The sequence below is a fragment of the Cryptotermes secundus genome, unplaced genomic scaffold (genome assembly GCF_002891405.2).
Source record: "Cryptotermes secundus unplaced genomic scaffold, Csec_1.0 scaffold816, whole genome shotgun sequence".
NCBI lineage: Eukaryota > Metazoa > Arthropoda > Insecta > Blattodea > Kalotermitidae > Cryptotermes > Cryptotermes secundus.
Window position 1 is genome coordinate 1,601,206 of NW_019724601.1, and position 17,295 is coordinate 1,618,500.

Genomic DNA, 17,295 nt, shown 5'->3' on the forward strand with positions numbered 1-17,295 from the left:
GAAAGAGCTAGCCTCAATCACCACTGTCCAGTGACCCAACAGGATAGGTGTTTCCCTTTTCCTTCACCTGAGGACGGAAACAGATCCAGTTTCCGAAACGTCGTGTTTGGACCACTGTCCAGTGATTGAGGCTAGCTCTTTCTAACGGACCCAACAGAATAGGCGTTTCCCTTTTCCTTCACCTGAGGACGGAAACAGATCCAGTTTCCGAAACGTCGTGTTTTTATTTATCTTAAAAACCAGGACGATGGATAAAGTCCAGAAACCAAATATATCAAAACCTTTCATCCATTTTCAGTACAACACCACTCCCAGCTTGGTGACAGGTTTGTTTTCTTCAACCATGCACTATGAGATCTTCAGACAATGTAAACCATCCCGATTCAAATCAGACAAAATGTATTACAAGCAAGGCTCCTAACAGACCATCACCACAGAAGAGCTGTTCTTGCAAAGCGAGGGTGACGAGGTGCTCAGGAAATGAACCAGGACATCCCACTAGGCAAATGCGTAGCGTAAAACATACACGTGTAGGGCAATGGATGACACCAGAAACAGATAGGGGGGTAATTAGTGAGACGTCAGTACAGCTGTACACTCCAGCCCTAACACTTGTGAGAAGTCCCACAATCCATGTCAGTGAATGAACAAAGATACTAGATACATGAATTTGTAACAAAAAAGAAGAAACCCTCGCACATTTTCAGTACAAAGTAACCTTTTCTAAGAAATTCTGCGTATCACACAAAGGACATATACATAGCCTGCTCAGTATTTGTAATGTACAGTTTCACTCCTACTAATGGCCAATGCAAAAAGTACACGTCCTTCATACTCTGTAGGAAGGTACACATAACGTATACGCCAAAATATGCAGTACTGAAGCTCATGCATCTCAAACTCACATCTGCATTTGTCGACGGGGCATAGCTCCAGCTGCACGTGTTCACAGTAGTGAAAAGGAAGTTATGTTGTGCAGTTTTTGGAAATGGGTCTCTCGACAGAGGAAAAGGTATTCATAGTTGAGTATTACTTCCGCTCATACGGAAATGGTCGCCAGACAACTCACTTCCTTGGTTTTGAGCGGTCAGATGTTATCGTCCAGAAACCGCTACACAGTACACGTGTGACGATATGGTGTGCCATCTCAGAACACACTGTATTAGGCCTCTATTTCATTGAGGACGAGGAAGGCAATGCTCTTACCGTCACCCAAGAACGCTGCAGGGACATGGTGATCGGACCATTTCTTCAGGATTTGAGAAGGTTCTGTCCTGCAAGGGGCCTTCACATGAATACAGTGGTATCAAGAGAACATCTTTTCATTTCAGTACTGTATATTTTGGCGCAGACTGTACTACCAGTAGATAGAGCAATCCTTTCTTTGGAATACCATTAAGGTATAAAGGAGGCAGGGAAGTAAAACCACAATTTCCTTACCCTTGATAGTGAGATGGTCAGTAATGCAGTATACAGTATACCCTTAAGCCTCAAACCCACACAGTAAAATGTAAAAGTGAGGCCAATTTTGGTCATAACAGTCCAAAACAGTTCCATGAGCCAGGTGGAAATCAAATACAGAGATCAGAATGAAACAACTAAAAAAAACTATCTTGGTATAATATCAAGCAGACAAGTTTAAACAAACTGGTTCAGACACTGCTGAGTCATTTATGCATTCCTGATGTTAGTGGAAATACCATTATTTCTGACACCACCTACGCACTTCTAACCACATAGCTGGTATTCACTTAAATCTGGTAAGAACTGCTAGAGCTATTTTCAGGAAAATCTAATTTTGTATCCGGAAGCCCAACTTAAGGCCGTCCAATCAATTTTACGTTTTACTTCGTATTACTGTGCACCAACCTACAATGGGTAATCTTACTCTGAAGACCACTTTTCCCTACTACAGGATGCTCAAAACAGGCAATCCATCAAACTCTGAAGATAATTTTTCATGATCACAATACTAAGACTACATAACAATGATCACAATACTACACTCAGTACAAAAAGTATATGGAAAGCTGCAACCATTCTAACAATTGAACATTTTAATTTTAAAACATCATGAACTGTGAAAACTACAATATCAACAGTTCATCATGAAAAAAATTAAACCAGAAACTCTTCAATTTTAAGTTTAAATATAAACCTGGTTACAAGACTAAAACTGAAAACATGAATTGGTAAAACATGAAGCAACTTAACTTTCCACTGAAATATGGAGTTTGGTAGTTATATGAATCTCCAAGGATGATACACAATTGTGCTCAAAATTTCCAATACAATCATCTTAGTTGCCACGTATGTTGGCAACATTATCTGGCAACTTTTTAATGGTGTAACAATCTAGGCCAATCTCTCATGACCCAGCCAGACTGCACAATATAGCAACCTCAAAAGATTTCAACAGAGCATGAACAGCTAGTAGCAACTCTATAATCCATGCACATCTATCTAGCCCTTACTGCGATGATTGGTCCATGGGTTTAGTACATTACAACATATTAACTAAATATTTCCGAACAAGTACACATAACCCATGCAAACACACAAACTCTACAAAATTAAGTTCATTACATTGATAAAGATTATGAACGAATACCACAGCTGACGTACATTTCATCCCCAACTCGGCCTTCTGTCACGGGTCAGACAGTTCCACGTTAAAACACCGTACTTCCTAGAAAAAAGAGAACGGCCAACAGTAACACACGTAATTGACGTAGACTTTGGTAATAATCACCCATGGAATGAAAGCCATAAATCTATGAAGAAAACAATTTGGACATTACCCACTAATTTAATGTCTTCAATATTACAACCCTGTTTTGAAGTACAGCACACAGAAAAAAATCTTGAGAATGTGCAGCATTTGGCACAGTTCACACACCCATTCTGAGTTTATTATGACGAATCAAATAAAAAAGAGATCTCAAGATGTTATTTGGTACTTCACGAAATTTTGTGTGAAGCCGGAGAGCTTTTGCAAGAGTTATGATAAAGGAACTTCAAGATACTTGTAATTTTCCTAACTATAGGTGATATTCTATACTTTTATCAGGAAGGTATCTTCAAGCATGCAATTTCTGGCTATCTGTATGCAGAATAAAGAACATCGCAACTGCACAAATTTACACTAACTACACTCATTCCCTGCTCTAGATATGGTTGCTTTTCTCATAGAGCAGTACTTCCTAACAGTTGAACCCACAAATAACATGCAAATCAAAAAATTAAGTTCAGTGGTATGAGAATTCTACCTGCATCAAACTCGTTATCATATTTTCACACTGCAGTAGCAGCTGTGACCACTACATGCTTCACTAGTGTTTATGGAGAAAGTTTAGTGAATAGTGGTTCACATAATTCAAAGTAATGTTCTGAAAGACATGCAAGAGTCTTGCTGCATTCTTTTTTCAAACTTGCATTATTTCAAACTCTGTGCATAAAGTGAAACTTAAATAATAGTACTTACATCACACTGTTCCAAATTTGCATAAGCGTAACCACACAGTACATCACGGCATGCAACCTAACAGGTCTGACGCACGAATAGAAAAATTAAAAAAGTTACACTTCCATGCATGAGGTTTATAGCTTCACTACAAAAAAAAATGGGGGGGGGCTGTTTCCCACTGTCCTCACGAAAATGCCATCCAAATGGACTCCCATGTGTGTACTCTCATACCACAGACACTACTAGCTCAGGTAACTTTTATTCCAAAAAAAGTTATGGCTGGAGAAATCATGTAACTGCTAGGCCAATTTTATATTCCTCCCTCACTACCCCTTTCCCTTAACCATAGCTCCTCTCAAGTGGCCAGTCCGCAATTTTCATAAAGTGCCTATTTACTGAAACTGGTCTAAATTAGCTGAGTACATGAAAATTAACACATTTATAAGTGCCAGTATATGAAAATTCTTACTTGCACATATAACCTACATATTTGCCTACACCGTGAGAATGATTGCTGGCCTATGCTCACGCAGGCCAAATGCTTTTGTTCATGAAGGTGGCAGTTCAGAGTTTAAACCAAAGAAACATTATGAAAGTATAAAGTTATCATTTTTTATTCACTAAACAATTCTGTCACTTGAGTCATCATTTCTGGGAGCTAAGTAGCAGTTACACTAAACCTTAACCAAAGCCTTAAAATCTTAGTTTAAATACTGAATATACACACACGTTATCTCAGGTGATACAGGAACTCCTGAAGCATCAGATGTCCATTTCTACAGCCTTGCGACTTGAACCTCTTCTCACACACGCAGCATCCAGTCCTCTGGGAACCTAAGACAAGACCACTGAAACTGATATATTCAAATTAATTTTGTCATGCCAACAGTTTCTTGTTGGGAAGTGGAAGGGGAAATAGTCCATGAATCAAAAATACTTGTCATAAATAAAAAAAACTGAAGAACTGCTATTCTAGCTTAATGATGCAACCAAACTACAGCAAATTTTGATATCAAGGGAAATGTTCCATCAAGAGTCAATATGAAACCTGATCAAATGCAGAGTGCTCACCTCACAATCGAAGCGAGTTACATACTGAAGCAAATATCCATGTCACTTGTCATTAAATACACACAAAACAATTTGCATAATGTGGTTAATTTTATGCGTTAAGTTCCTACTCGGGTAATATTTCCACATTTACAGCAAACATTTATCTTAATTTTGCCTCAGAAAAGTCTCATAGCTGCTGAGTAGGAATTGTCAGCTATGTCAGTTTCAATTAAATGGTGACGTCAACGAGTTCTACTTTCTGGGGGATGGCACTCAGTCCATTCTAAGCCAAGGGTCATTTCGAAGAACATACCGCCATCTTCGGGGTCAACAAGCAAGCAAAACAACCGCCATCTTCGGGGTCAACAAGCAAGCAAAACAAACAAGCATGCAGCTTAGTATTTTCCGTGGTTTCTTGCTTGGCTTACTATTTGATCCTAAGTTCAAAGCAACATGCCCTCTCAATGTCAGGTGCTTTCACTGGACTGCACTTCTTAATAACACAAAAATAGAGAGCTCTTCACAGTCAGCTTTGTAAGAACTTCAGATCCTAACTATTCATTGTTTTGTTCCACAAGACTGCAGATACTAGAACTGAAAAAACCACTTCCCAACAACAAATATCAGCAGAACACACATCACCCCCCAACACTAAGTTACTGTGCGCATTAAAAAAAATAATAGTGACGCATAAAATGGAAAACCTACATTTCAAGATGAGTTGCATTTAATACAAATTTATGCACTATGAATTGCAATTGCATAATTTCCCACCTTTCATTCACCCTAGGCCTTGTGTGGAACTGTTCTAATTGAATTTAGTGTAAATGTGTTAATATTTAGGGATCATTCATGAATTAGATCAGTTATTTACTAGGAATTTTTATCTAACATCTGAACTTACGAAAAATAGTTTGCACATATACTGAAATTACTGCGAGGAAAAAGATTTCCACCAGGAAAATTACAATAGAACTGATAAGCCATTCTCTACTGACAAATTGGGGGGGGGGGGGTTACGTGAAAATGTTAACATTAAAATTGTGATTAAAATTAAAATCTGAACCACCACTGCCAATAAAATTCAGGTTTTGTTCAAAACTAACATTTCAAATTGTAAACTGTGCAGTTTTGGGTTTTCAAGTTGCCTCGTGGTGGGCAAATCGTCAACACTCAACTCAGTTAAATTAATGCAGAGAGAATTTCTGCAGATACCAATGCAGGACCAATAATTCCTAAGCAGCATCGAGATGAGGAGTAAATGCAAGGGACCTGAACCCCTCTAGCAAAGTGGAACATAAAATGTATAGAATCACACTCAGGAAAGTTATGAATGAATCCCATACATTAAATGTACCACAAAATCGACTACTGAAAATAAAAGTAATACACACAAACCGCGTTTTGGTCATCTACAGTTCAGGCCAATTTCACTTCCCCCAAACACTACTAATAAAAACGTACTTACACTGTACTTCCAGCAGACGTGCGAAAAGCTGCAACCAATGAAGCTCACATCTCCCTCTCTCTCTGCAGGAATGATCCTCTGATTGGCTGGATGTTCTTCGTAACAGGTCCAGGCTGCCCCACCCCCTCCCTCACCCCATTTGTGAAATGATGGGACATCGGGTAAAAGTAGACACAGGTGTACCCTGGATTGTCTGTTTAAAACATCTTCAAGCATCATCAAATAGAGGTACAATATGTCATCATGCAAGTTACTGATTCCACCTTCAACATATGGAAACCAAATCTCTATACCTGAATTCTTGAACACAGCCATTAACCTCGAAGATGTTTTATACAGAAGTTTATCAATGGAAGGCTGGTTGGGACTTGAGCAACCCCCCATCTCCCACCCCATCAGTAACAGAAGTTTCATGTGATGAAAGTAATGTGTAACCAGCATCACTCCCTTAGGAGAGGCAAAACTGTTACGTAGTTTAATGATGAAACAGAACTGCCAAAAGTAGACCTCTGTTCTGAGATTTAACGTCTGATATAGGGTTGGAACCTGAATAATAAATCTCACAATAGTGGTGGTTCCATCCCTTTCTCCTCTTCGTCTTCCTCCTCCTCCACCACCCTAACTTTGAGCTGTGTGCAAGTGAACTTCATCCCTATCACTTGATAGCCAAACTTTCCCCTCGCTGCCCCATCCTGACCCACGAACAGTTAAATGCATTTCCTGTAATTAGTTCCATCACACAAACAGCACCGAAGTTATGGTATCACCATGCATCAAAACCATTAGTTTACCAATTTAAGGGTTACATTATACATTAACTGATTAAAATGCTACACAATTGGATTAACCAATCACATGAGTATCCACCAATAATCAGTTAATATACTGTTGCAGGAAGACTAAAAATGAAGTGTTCTCTGGTAGTCAAAATGGGATGATTCAGTATAATTATCTTTTAGGAGGCTGTGGCATTAAAAAGAATGTAAACTGTTCATGAGTCAAAGAATGCAAACTGTTCATGAAATAGTTACTGAGTGTCCACAATGAATTACCTCGTTAAAATCCAAACTACCCTGACCAATTCCATAGCACCATGTGGATTATGTTCACTACAGAAGCCACAATTTAGGTCCATGAGCTTAGTACCAGTAAGAAAAATACGGGGGGTTAATGGCCTTCAGGGCTTATACCTAATCTGGAAACTCTGCAAACCTAATATAACCTGAGCTGCTACCCGAACCACACAGAAACTGTGTCATCTGATGAATGCTTCACAAATTCCTCACAACCAAGAAACTGAATTAATAATGTTGTGGGTGGAAATAAGCATGTGTAAACTGCTTGAACAAGTCAACCTATTCAGAACTTAATAAAACGTGAACAAGGTAACACATCCAACTTCAGAGAGGAAAAAATGGAACATGTAGGGCATAAATTTAAAGCCATACTGGAACTACGGAGCTGTTGAATTTAGGTGCTGACTGAGGCTCGATGTAACAATCGGTTCATAAACCCTTGAACCAACCCCTAAGGCAATACATCAGCTTTATCTAGTTCATTATTAAATATGGTTACAACAATCCAACATTGTTAGACTGACACTCACTCATCCTACATAGCACTTAAGTGCAAATGCAAATTCATCTTTCAAAAATCAAGACATACGATTTCCACAAATAATATACTTCAGAGCTGCGAGTGACGAAACAGATACATCTGATATGCCTCTAAAATAAAATATTACTGCCAAAACTTGGCGAACGCACAAAACATTGTACTAAGAATGAACAGTTACCTGTAAAACCGCTAACAATACAATTAAATGCATGTATTGTGCACCCATGAAATTTTGTAACGAAAGTGTAAAGTCTAAGAATCAATCATGCTGCATATTGAACCCCCATTAACAATTTAAAACATCCTTACTTTTTGCTAGCACACATCAAGTTCTCAATAAAATTCTGGTGTGGACTAACCAATCAGTACTTCATGATGTGCCACCAAAAAGAAGTCAATGTGTCATGTACCCCAATGTATAACACAATTTCCCTCCTGAATACAAAAATCATGGGACATGAATTGAAAAATGAACTTATAATACAGAGGTATGTGAAAACATAATTACCTTTAAAGAATCCAGTATTCCATAAATCAGGTAAGACGACTCTTCAAAATTATTCTTAATGTCTTGTTTTGCTCCAAACATTTCTTCTTAAAAAAGCATATATATAAGCACTTTCTACGCAAGTAGTGCTTACTTATGCGCTGACTAGTTTCATAATCTCGTGCTATTTCAATATTATGCGAAGCCAAATGAATGCTTTCGAACAGCTTGGCCGAAGACAAAAGAAAAACACGATATTTTTGACGATGCAATTCCACGCAAACATACAGCCTATTATAATCAGAATTCGCCACGTCATAGTTCATACATTGTCAGTGGTCTGGAAATTTCCTCCTCCACTGCTGCTCGACTTATAGCCTACATAGTTCTGCGTGTGGATGCCAGCATGCTGACGCAAGTTATCGGGTCGCGAGAACTTCCTGCCACAAACGGAACATTCCAATTTGAAGCGGGCTTTCCCACACTCATAACGAAGATGCCTGTTAAGTGTGGAGCGAGATTTGTAGCTTTTGCCACACAGTTGGCAAACATGAAGCTGAATGTCATCCTCCTCTGACGGAACACCTTCAAACTGGTATACATACGAGAGGCCCTGAGTTGATATGACCATGCCTGCAAAGATACCACGCATGTCAAGGCCAGCAACCTAACATCACTTGCTCCAGTCACAAAGACATGCGCAAATAACCGAACTCAAGAGATAACTTCTTAAGGTAACAGTAAATTTCATACTGGTACTTCATGTTAGGATTATGAACAATTAGCACAGAACATATCGCAAAAAGGTCCAAGACAAAGCACTACATTCCATATGCACTTCAAAACAAGAGAAGCTGCACACAACCTCAACAAGAATCGTCCTGTGGTCATCGATGACTTCAGTCAATACCAAAACAAAACTCAAGCAAGTTAGTACTTCAAACACTACAAAAGACAAGCAATTTTGTAATTTCCAGGCATGAAATAACCTAAAATCACATTACAGACTATCAAACACGCATACAAAATTACAAAATAAGAATCACGAGAAATAGTAGTTATGATACAGAATCTACCCAAATTTTGCGTTCATAAGAAAACAGGGTTCAAATTTTAACGAACAAGAAACATGTCAGTGAAATAAGTCCCAATGCTTCATCAGATATTCCTTCTTGGTGAAAGTAAACGGACAGTGTGGGCAGGCGAACTTCTTGGAAGTAGGATCACACTCTTGCAGATGGCGGGCCAGTCCACTGCGGTACTTGTACCTACGCCCGCAGTATCGGCAGATGTTACCCGGATACATCTGCTGGCCCGGTGGGCCCACATATGCTGAAAAACAACCAGTCCCGCTGTTGTAATGCTACTAACCCACATTATATATCTGCAGCCAGCACACAACGCACTTCAAGAATACTACACTCAAGGCATGTCTTACTAGCTTCAACGCGATTAATACAAATCTTATGAAAATACAACTAATCCCCAATAACCAGCATTAAATTGGTGAAACAATTGCCATATTCAAATGTCAGGCAAAATATGAAGTGGAACGAACAAAATATCTTCTCAAATTATCAGCATACAGCATTTACATCTTCCAATCCCTAACACAGATTGAAGTTATCACACAGAGCAAATCGTTGAAAAGTAGCTTAATACTGAAATTTCATGGTAAACAGTAAACTATCATCTTTCAATAAAGTAACAGCTAAAAGTACAAGCACCCAAAGCATAAAAGTGTGGGTATAGAACCCAAATATCCCTAAACCTGGACAGGCTACATTTTCTTTCATAGCACAAAAAAACTAGAAGTACAAATGTTACTCAAATGCCTGTAACGGCCAACTTCGGGGACTTTGCTCATGCAATGAAAAACCCATGACGTGTACATCATGAAAACCTTCAAATCTATTAACTGCAGAATGTATTCAGCTGCTATACACTCAAAAGTTCATACAAATTTTACAAAACAATTACATATCTTCCTCAGTTACATGTCCGGCATTACGCTGGTGTACCTTCAGTACATCACTCCGTTTAAAACGTTTAAAGCAAATGCCACACGAGAACTGTTTTTCAACACCGCATTCATATCGTAGATGGCGTTCTAACGTATAAAGTACTGCGTACTTGCGGTCACACCGAGGACAACTCAAGGATTTGTTAGAGTTGCCTTGACCGATAAAGTCTTGGTATGGAGGAGCCAGATTGCCGGCAGATGAGTTTGAGCCAGTACCAGAACTACCACTGCCTCGTGTCCAAGCTGCCATAGACATCAATCCTTGGTGCAACCTACTATTTGTCTGTGATCCAGACACCATTAGCCATGCTGCAACAAATATGACACTCGGTGTTACCGTCGGCAACAGGAAATGCATAAAAAGAAAACGGGCACTGGGAAAGAATCTATGCATTCCTGCCTTTCACTTTAATCGCTCTATGTCACGGATATCTTGCACACCCTAAAAATATCCCAAGTAATCGGTGAACGGAAAATAACACACCTGACCATCTTAACTACCTAACAGCTGGTAAGCAAGTGTAAAAAATACCATATACATCAATCAGAAATGTGTTTAAGCATGGACTGTTTTAAACAGACCAGAATTGTGTCTAAATTGAAACAGCAATCTAAAAGAAGTTATATAACTTGAATACACTCCACCAACTTCCATACAAAATTCAAAAGACTGCCATCTCAACAGCATTAAGTACTCCATCTGGTAGGCTTTCTGCTACCAAGTACCTTCCAGCTTTCTGCTGCCAAGTACCTTCCAGAAGGAGTATGACAAACACATGAAACCATCCACACTAATTGCACTAACAGGATAAAATTGAAGCCACATCCAAGAACCAGTAGCTTCAATGACGGCACTACTTACAGGCCACTTGAAACAAACCAGATCAATAAAATGCATCATGCAAGTATCAACTGTGGTTACTGACAACCATGACATATTAAAAAAAGCAACTGCAATCATCAAAACAAACATTAAAAAACTGAAGGCATGTTAACAGGCATATTGAGGGCTATTGTCCGTGTCTTTGTCTTTGATTACAAATGCAGGAACTGGGAGTTCACAGATACAGCAAGTAATTACAGCTCCGTCCCATTCAGCAAAATGGGTAGATTCCAATTTCCTTTGCAAGATGGAGACAACCAGTTCCAGAAATGTACTCAAAACAAGTTCATATACAACTGTCCAATATGTCAGTTGGAAGACCATACACTTCAATATTCCTGTGGATTTAAACAAACTTTTGTTTTCTTTATGCATCATAAGCACAAAACAATCTTCAGCTTAAATATCCTACTTTCATACTCTTGCACGAAAACAAACATTACAGCGAGAATACATTCTTCAAAACAGTCCACCTTCAACCCTAGGAGTACATCCGGCAGTAAAGATGTCAACGTGTTTCTCATTCGTAACAATGCATGTGAAATCCACTGGTATCAGAAGTATGAACTATATGAATTCCATGTAAATTAGAGGTGCACACTAAACCCACTTACAGCCAACGTTTAACCATGTATGAGCTGTCATATACCACATTTAAAAGCCCATCCACCTCTTTCTCTCTCTCTCATGTGCGCACACACATACACACGCACAAATCACTTGCAGGATGAGATTCTCATAATGGTGGATAGCAAGATCACATGCAGTCTTCTGGGACATAACAAAGTGAAGTCCAGTAGATCATTAATGCTGTTTTCAATATGCCACCTTCCCAGTAACCATCCCTGAAAATGGCAGCAGTACATCCCTCCAAAACATCAGTAATGGTCTACTAGAATACTCGTAGTGTCACGTCCTCACGTCCCAGGAGACAGCAATCTTCAATTACCTTGCAAACTTGTTACACAGGTAAATATTCAGACAGAAGTATGCTATTGGTAACAAATCCTATATAATACATGTGAACTTTAGGCTGAATACATAAGCTCCAACATTACACAAATATAAAAATCTTCAGCATTATGCCAATGCAGTAACTATATCACGTTCTCATATGGAAAAACGAAATTATTCATAATAATAAGGCAGATCGGTACAGGTATTCTGAAATTTAAAATTTCAGTCCGACACCAATCACGCAAGTTTTGAAATGCACAAAGAAAAAATGCATTGCTACAAAAATACACACTTCATACTTCCTGCTCAAATGTAATTTTCATATCAAAATATGTTACACAGAAAAAATGGAAACAAATTCAAGAGTAAGATACGAAACTCTTGAAGCTGTAAAGTGGTCATCTGCACGATGTATCACTGAATAATCAGACTGTCGTCACTGGTCTGAACACACGATTTTCTACCCAAATTACCTAGTCATTTCCAATTGAATTAAGTGGAAACCATGCATTTTAAAATCTTCAGCATATACAAGTATCTTCAAGGCAGCACATAAAAACCTACATTTAGGTGATGAAATTTGAGGCCATCAGAGGTGAAAATTTAAGACCACAGTCTTCTGGGTAATGACATGCCTCATAGGTGGTTATCACCATTTTGGAAGCTATGCCTCTCCAGAATAGAACAAAGACAGAGGCACAGGTTCCTTCAATGACCACCTATGAGACTAGAATGTTGTACATCCACAAGACTCCGATTTAAATTAAAAACAGTATCCAACCGAACGAACATGCATTCCTAATATACTTCTTACCAAATTGTGGCAAATTTGGTTGTACATGTGCCAACTTCCACATGAATTATTACAATAAGATGACCCACCTAAGCTTTGCTTATATAAAACACACGATAACCAAAATTGTTTGAATTGCAGAGACCTTCAGAACAAATGGATAACATTTGATCGAAGTTTCAAGTTGTTTCAGAATGCAAAAAAAAAGGCATGTCATGTCACGGTGTCACAGAATTAAATTTACCATCTACTTCGAAGGTTCAAGTAACACGTTAACTGAAACTGATGGATTATGATTATCAAGTGTGCCACAAAAAAAATATGCAGTGAGAGTATAAGTTTGTACTGTCTTCGCTCACTTGGAAACCGGGATTGTGGGTTCGAATCCCACTCACGGCATGGATGTTCAGTTTGTGTGCACGCATTTTTCTGTGTTTGTGTACAGGTAGAGGCCTTACGACGAGCTGATCACCCACCCAAGGAATCCTACCGAACGTGTAAGATCTAGAAAAACCTAAGTGAATGGGAAAGTTCATGGAGGTAGGCCTAGGCCCACTGGGGCTGTAGTGCCAAGGAAAAAAAGTTATTTTCACAAATAGAGCGCAAAATGGCACGTTCTGAATCATGACTGAAAAAGCCAAAGCCAAGGAACAGTACCAGCAATCAGAGTACGCCACACAAATGCTGACACTAAAACCAGCAATTTTGTAAGTACTCTACTAAAATCAAACTTCAAGCAGCTCACTGTCTAAACCTTTTGCATAAAAGGGCAGACCATGGAGCCGCAAGCTTCTCCCATCCTTCCAAAGATAATACTGTCACAGATACATAATTAAAGTTACTGAAATAGCTGCCGTGCTTCAATATGTAGACATCTAAATAAAATAGCCTGTTCGCCTTTCAATCACATTAACATTCCACATAAGCCTTTCACTGATTGTGATGTCACTTCAATCACAGGATTGGGGGGGGGACATACATCAAATAGACAACTTCAAAAAACAGAATGATCTACAGACTTTCCACGTTTTCTTCTGCAGTACTGGAGACCAAGTCACACAGACATTGCATCAAATAAACCGAATATAACTAAAATCTCAGATCAATACATTACTTGAGTAACCCTGAACCCGTGTGTTCAAGGCATCTTAACCTTCAGGCGAGTTCCTCTTCCTCAATGCTTCCATTAAGGATATTCCAGACATGTCTAATACAGCTTTACTTCCTCAAATCAAGAACCTTCGATTCAAAACTTGCTAATAAAGAATGGAATACAGCAAAATACCATGTCAAAGACTAACTGAAGTAATTCCTCAAACATAAAAATCTCACATTACATTCCCTTTCAAAATAAACAGCAATGTTTACATACTTAAAACTGAGTGAAAGAAAAAGCATTATTACCTGAATTTCAATGCAACCAGCTCAGCCAATTGAAGATCCATCTTCTGATTTACTTCAATGAACGGCTCATCTTCTATTTCCTCCTTCAGTGCTCTTCAAACTTACGAGAAGCTCCAAAATTACGCCCAATACAGGAGCTTCAAGATTACACTCAATACAGAAGGTGAGGCCACACTAAATGTGAAACCTTCAAGATTATGCTCAACACAAACTCTTTCAATGTTATGCTCAATATTGAATATTCTATATTGTACTCAGTACATTGAGCTGAATACAGAAAAAGAACTTCGACATAAGCGCAATACAGAAACTTCCATACTTTGTTCAACAAGAAAGTAACAATTAATCTTAACATGTGGTTCAACATAACACCCCAACACAGAAGGTTCAATGCTATGCTCAAACAGTACCAACATCTTGCACAGGGCACAATCTGTATGGTACACTCAAACTAGAACCTTCAATGTTGATGAAGCGAGTTTCAATGTTGTGCTCCACATAAAATCCCACACACTATGGTCACTAAGAACCTTGTAGTACTGCGCCCGACTGAGAAACTTCAATGCTCTGCGTAACATAGAAGCTTCGTTCAATACTGGGTTCAGCACAGAAGCTTCAACATTGCAACACAGAAATTCCATCACACTCAACACAACATTCACAACACAGTATTCTCATTCCATTAACAAAAACATAATGAATGCAGCCAAACAGTATCCATTACGTTCAAATTTATAAATGTGCAATCACTGAACATAATGTACAGTGTATATTCAAAAACTCCATCTCGAAATCGCATAAAGCATGTCATGGAAGATAAATGACAGATGTCACACATACAGCATTAATGTGTGAAATCTCATCCTCGAAACACAAATCACGATGTCATATATATATAAACCCACACACACACACACATGTAGAGAAATTATTTAAAACCATACACAATCTATAAACATAAGGAATGCCTTAAAACCTATAGCCAAAAAAAAAAGTTACCCACCATTTTCCAAGAATGAAGTCCATGCCCATTGTGCTTAAAATCTTCTAAGGCCTTCCACAAATTGCAATTTCCCACTTCTTCGAGTCCAGCAGCATTCTTCACGGCATAGAATTTCATCATTCAAGAGACGTTTTAATTGAACTTCGCAAAAAAAAATCTTCAGCAGCAAGTTTCTAAAAAATTCTTGGAATGATCGATTTTTTTATAAAAGTCAAAGAAAAATGGATACGTGATTTTCAGAAAAATCTTCTCACTTCATATTGTGAACACAGGGTTGCACATTTCCAAACAGCAGTTGGCACACTCAGGAATGCCAACTTTTCTTCCAATTAAACATCTTCTGTGGAGAATTCTGTACTTACTGTAAAGAAACACTTCTCACTCAGACCTTTAAGTTGGTTAGTTCCTCTTTTTATGTACATTATTTACCTACAATAGAATATAAAATGAGTACCCTTTGCACCAACACACCTAGCAACTATACAAAATGGTATTTTAGTAAGGTTGGGGAAGTACTTATTTATAATGAATGTATTAAAAGCAAGTACCAAATCAACAGCAGTAAGGCCATCATTGTACACAGAAATATGGACAAGATATCCGCAGTAAAAATGTATGTAGACTTATGTGTACTCATGAAAAGCAGGCATGCTTATAAAAAAAACATAAGACAGGTCATAGAAGGCCAATACCCAATCAAATCAACAATATTCATGTAATTCAACACTTGATATAATAAAACACTGCCTATTGCTACTTCCTACTGTTTACAGTGGTGAACCAATACTGCTCAAAGAATTTTGACAAAATAAGTCATTAAAACTGATGACAATCTGCATGGTTTTCCAAATCTAGATAAAACAGGGAGCAGATACACACCACTGCACATAATAGAAAATGCAGTCTTTACTAACAAAATCCCAGGACCATGGTCAGTTTCTTCCTATAGAACATCTCCAGCTAAATTTTGAAAAAAATTCAGAGCAGAGTTTTATCACTTTCGAAGTTAACATTACAGACATAAATTATTTAGAGACTTTGCTTCAAACCACAACTCTCCAACCTAAATACATCTCACCCAATTCCAGACTCGCATTCATTTTTGTATCTGGTTAAAAAGTCTGAACAACCCCATATACTATCAAAACATCCTCCAGTCTCTGACAAGCTAAATGTACTACCCCTCTCTGCACCCTACCTTGGCTCATCCCACGCTGTCAAATCATCTGGAGGAAATGGGACGCAACTCAATTCTTGAATTTTGAATGACATGAATAAAAATGTATTTTATGTATAAATATGCTATGGAGCAGTCCAACTTGCATAATCTTAAAACCAACCTACTTACACTTACTTTACCTGTATATTAACCTATGGCAGATCGATACTACTACTCTGCCACACTAGTAGTAGTGACAGTTTTTCCCACCCCATTTGTAAGAAACAAATACATAAAAATGTGGTAACTTACTGCACGAAAATTCTATGAGGTTACATCTTTCTGGAAACCCTACAAGGTCCCGTCACGGACTCCTTGTCCTACTTTTTATCTTCTGCCCTCCTTTCTCTGTCCCACATTCATGGTATCACACAACAGTCTCACCCCCTCACCTATGATGAAGCCCCTTTCCCCAGGCTCAGCTCTATAAAACTCAGCCAAGACACCGTGCTCATCCTCTACAGCACACACAAGGACTATACCCTCGTTTCCTTTACCCACTAAGTCCACACTTCGGAAGTTCACAGATACCTACGACGCTGTTCTCTACAGGTCAGCCAATTACAGCAAAGCTTATGCACTTCCATTCATATCAAGCTTATCCTACTCTCACCCTCCAAATCAGTATTGTGAATGACCTAGCATTGTCTGGGCTCTGCTATGAAGTCACATCAGGCTTACAGCAGCAAATATACTTAAAGGTCCTCCAGCCAGTTTTCATTTTTCCCTTCAACTGTTCCTCTATTCTACATTGCTCCAGGCTTCTTTGTACTTCAGCTCTTCCCTTCCCTACATATACCCTCCTCATTCTCTACTTTGTTCTTTTGTCGCATTGCCATCTTTTTACCCCACCCAGTATCCATCCTCTTTCTTTTTCCTCCTTTCTTAAGGTCTTCATTCTCTGTACTAGGCATTGTGTCCT

At 38.6% G+C, this 17,295-nt stretch overlaps 2 protein-coding genes across 51 annotated transcripts in view; both read right to left on the minus strand.

The window, feature by feature from the left end:
• The window catches only part of LOC111862456 (longitudinals lacking protein), a 595,591-nt gene that overhangs the window by 555,465 nt on the left and 22,831 nt on the right, over positions 1-17,295 (minus strand). Inside the window, exon 5 of one of the 50 annotated variants that reach the window (XM_023847916.2) lies at positions 6,011-9,423. The exons of 48 other annotated variants lie outside the window; for them this stretch is intronic. In XM_023847916.2, coding sequence (XP_023703684.1) covers positions 9,224-9,423 — 200 coding nt within the window. In that variant the 3' untranslated portion in view covers positions 6,011-9,223. Of the gene's footprint in view, positions 1-6,010; positions 9,424-9,455; positions 10,424-17,295 lie in introns of those variants that run through there. One more of the 50 variants, XM_023847883.2, reaches the window with a different exon arrangement.
• On the minus strand, positions 4,212-6,448 carry LOC117282158. Its single transcript, XM_033750676.1, has 2 exons — positions 5,988-6,448; positions 4,212-4,300 (listed from the first exon to the last, which is right to left on the minus strand). Exons 1-2 carry the CDS (start codon positions 6,426-6,428, stop codon positions 4,229-4,231), a joined length of 513 nt encoding a protein of 170 aa, XP_033606567.1. The 5' UTR covers positions 6,429-6,448; the 3' UTR covers positions 4,212-4,228.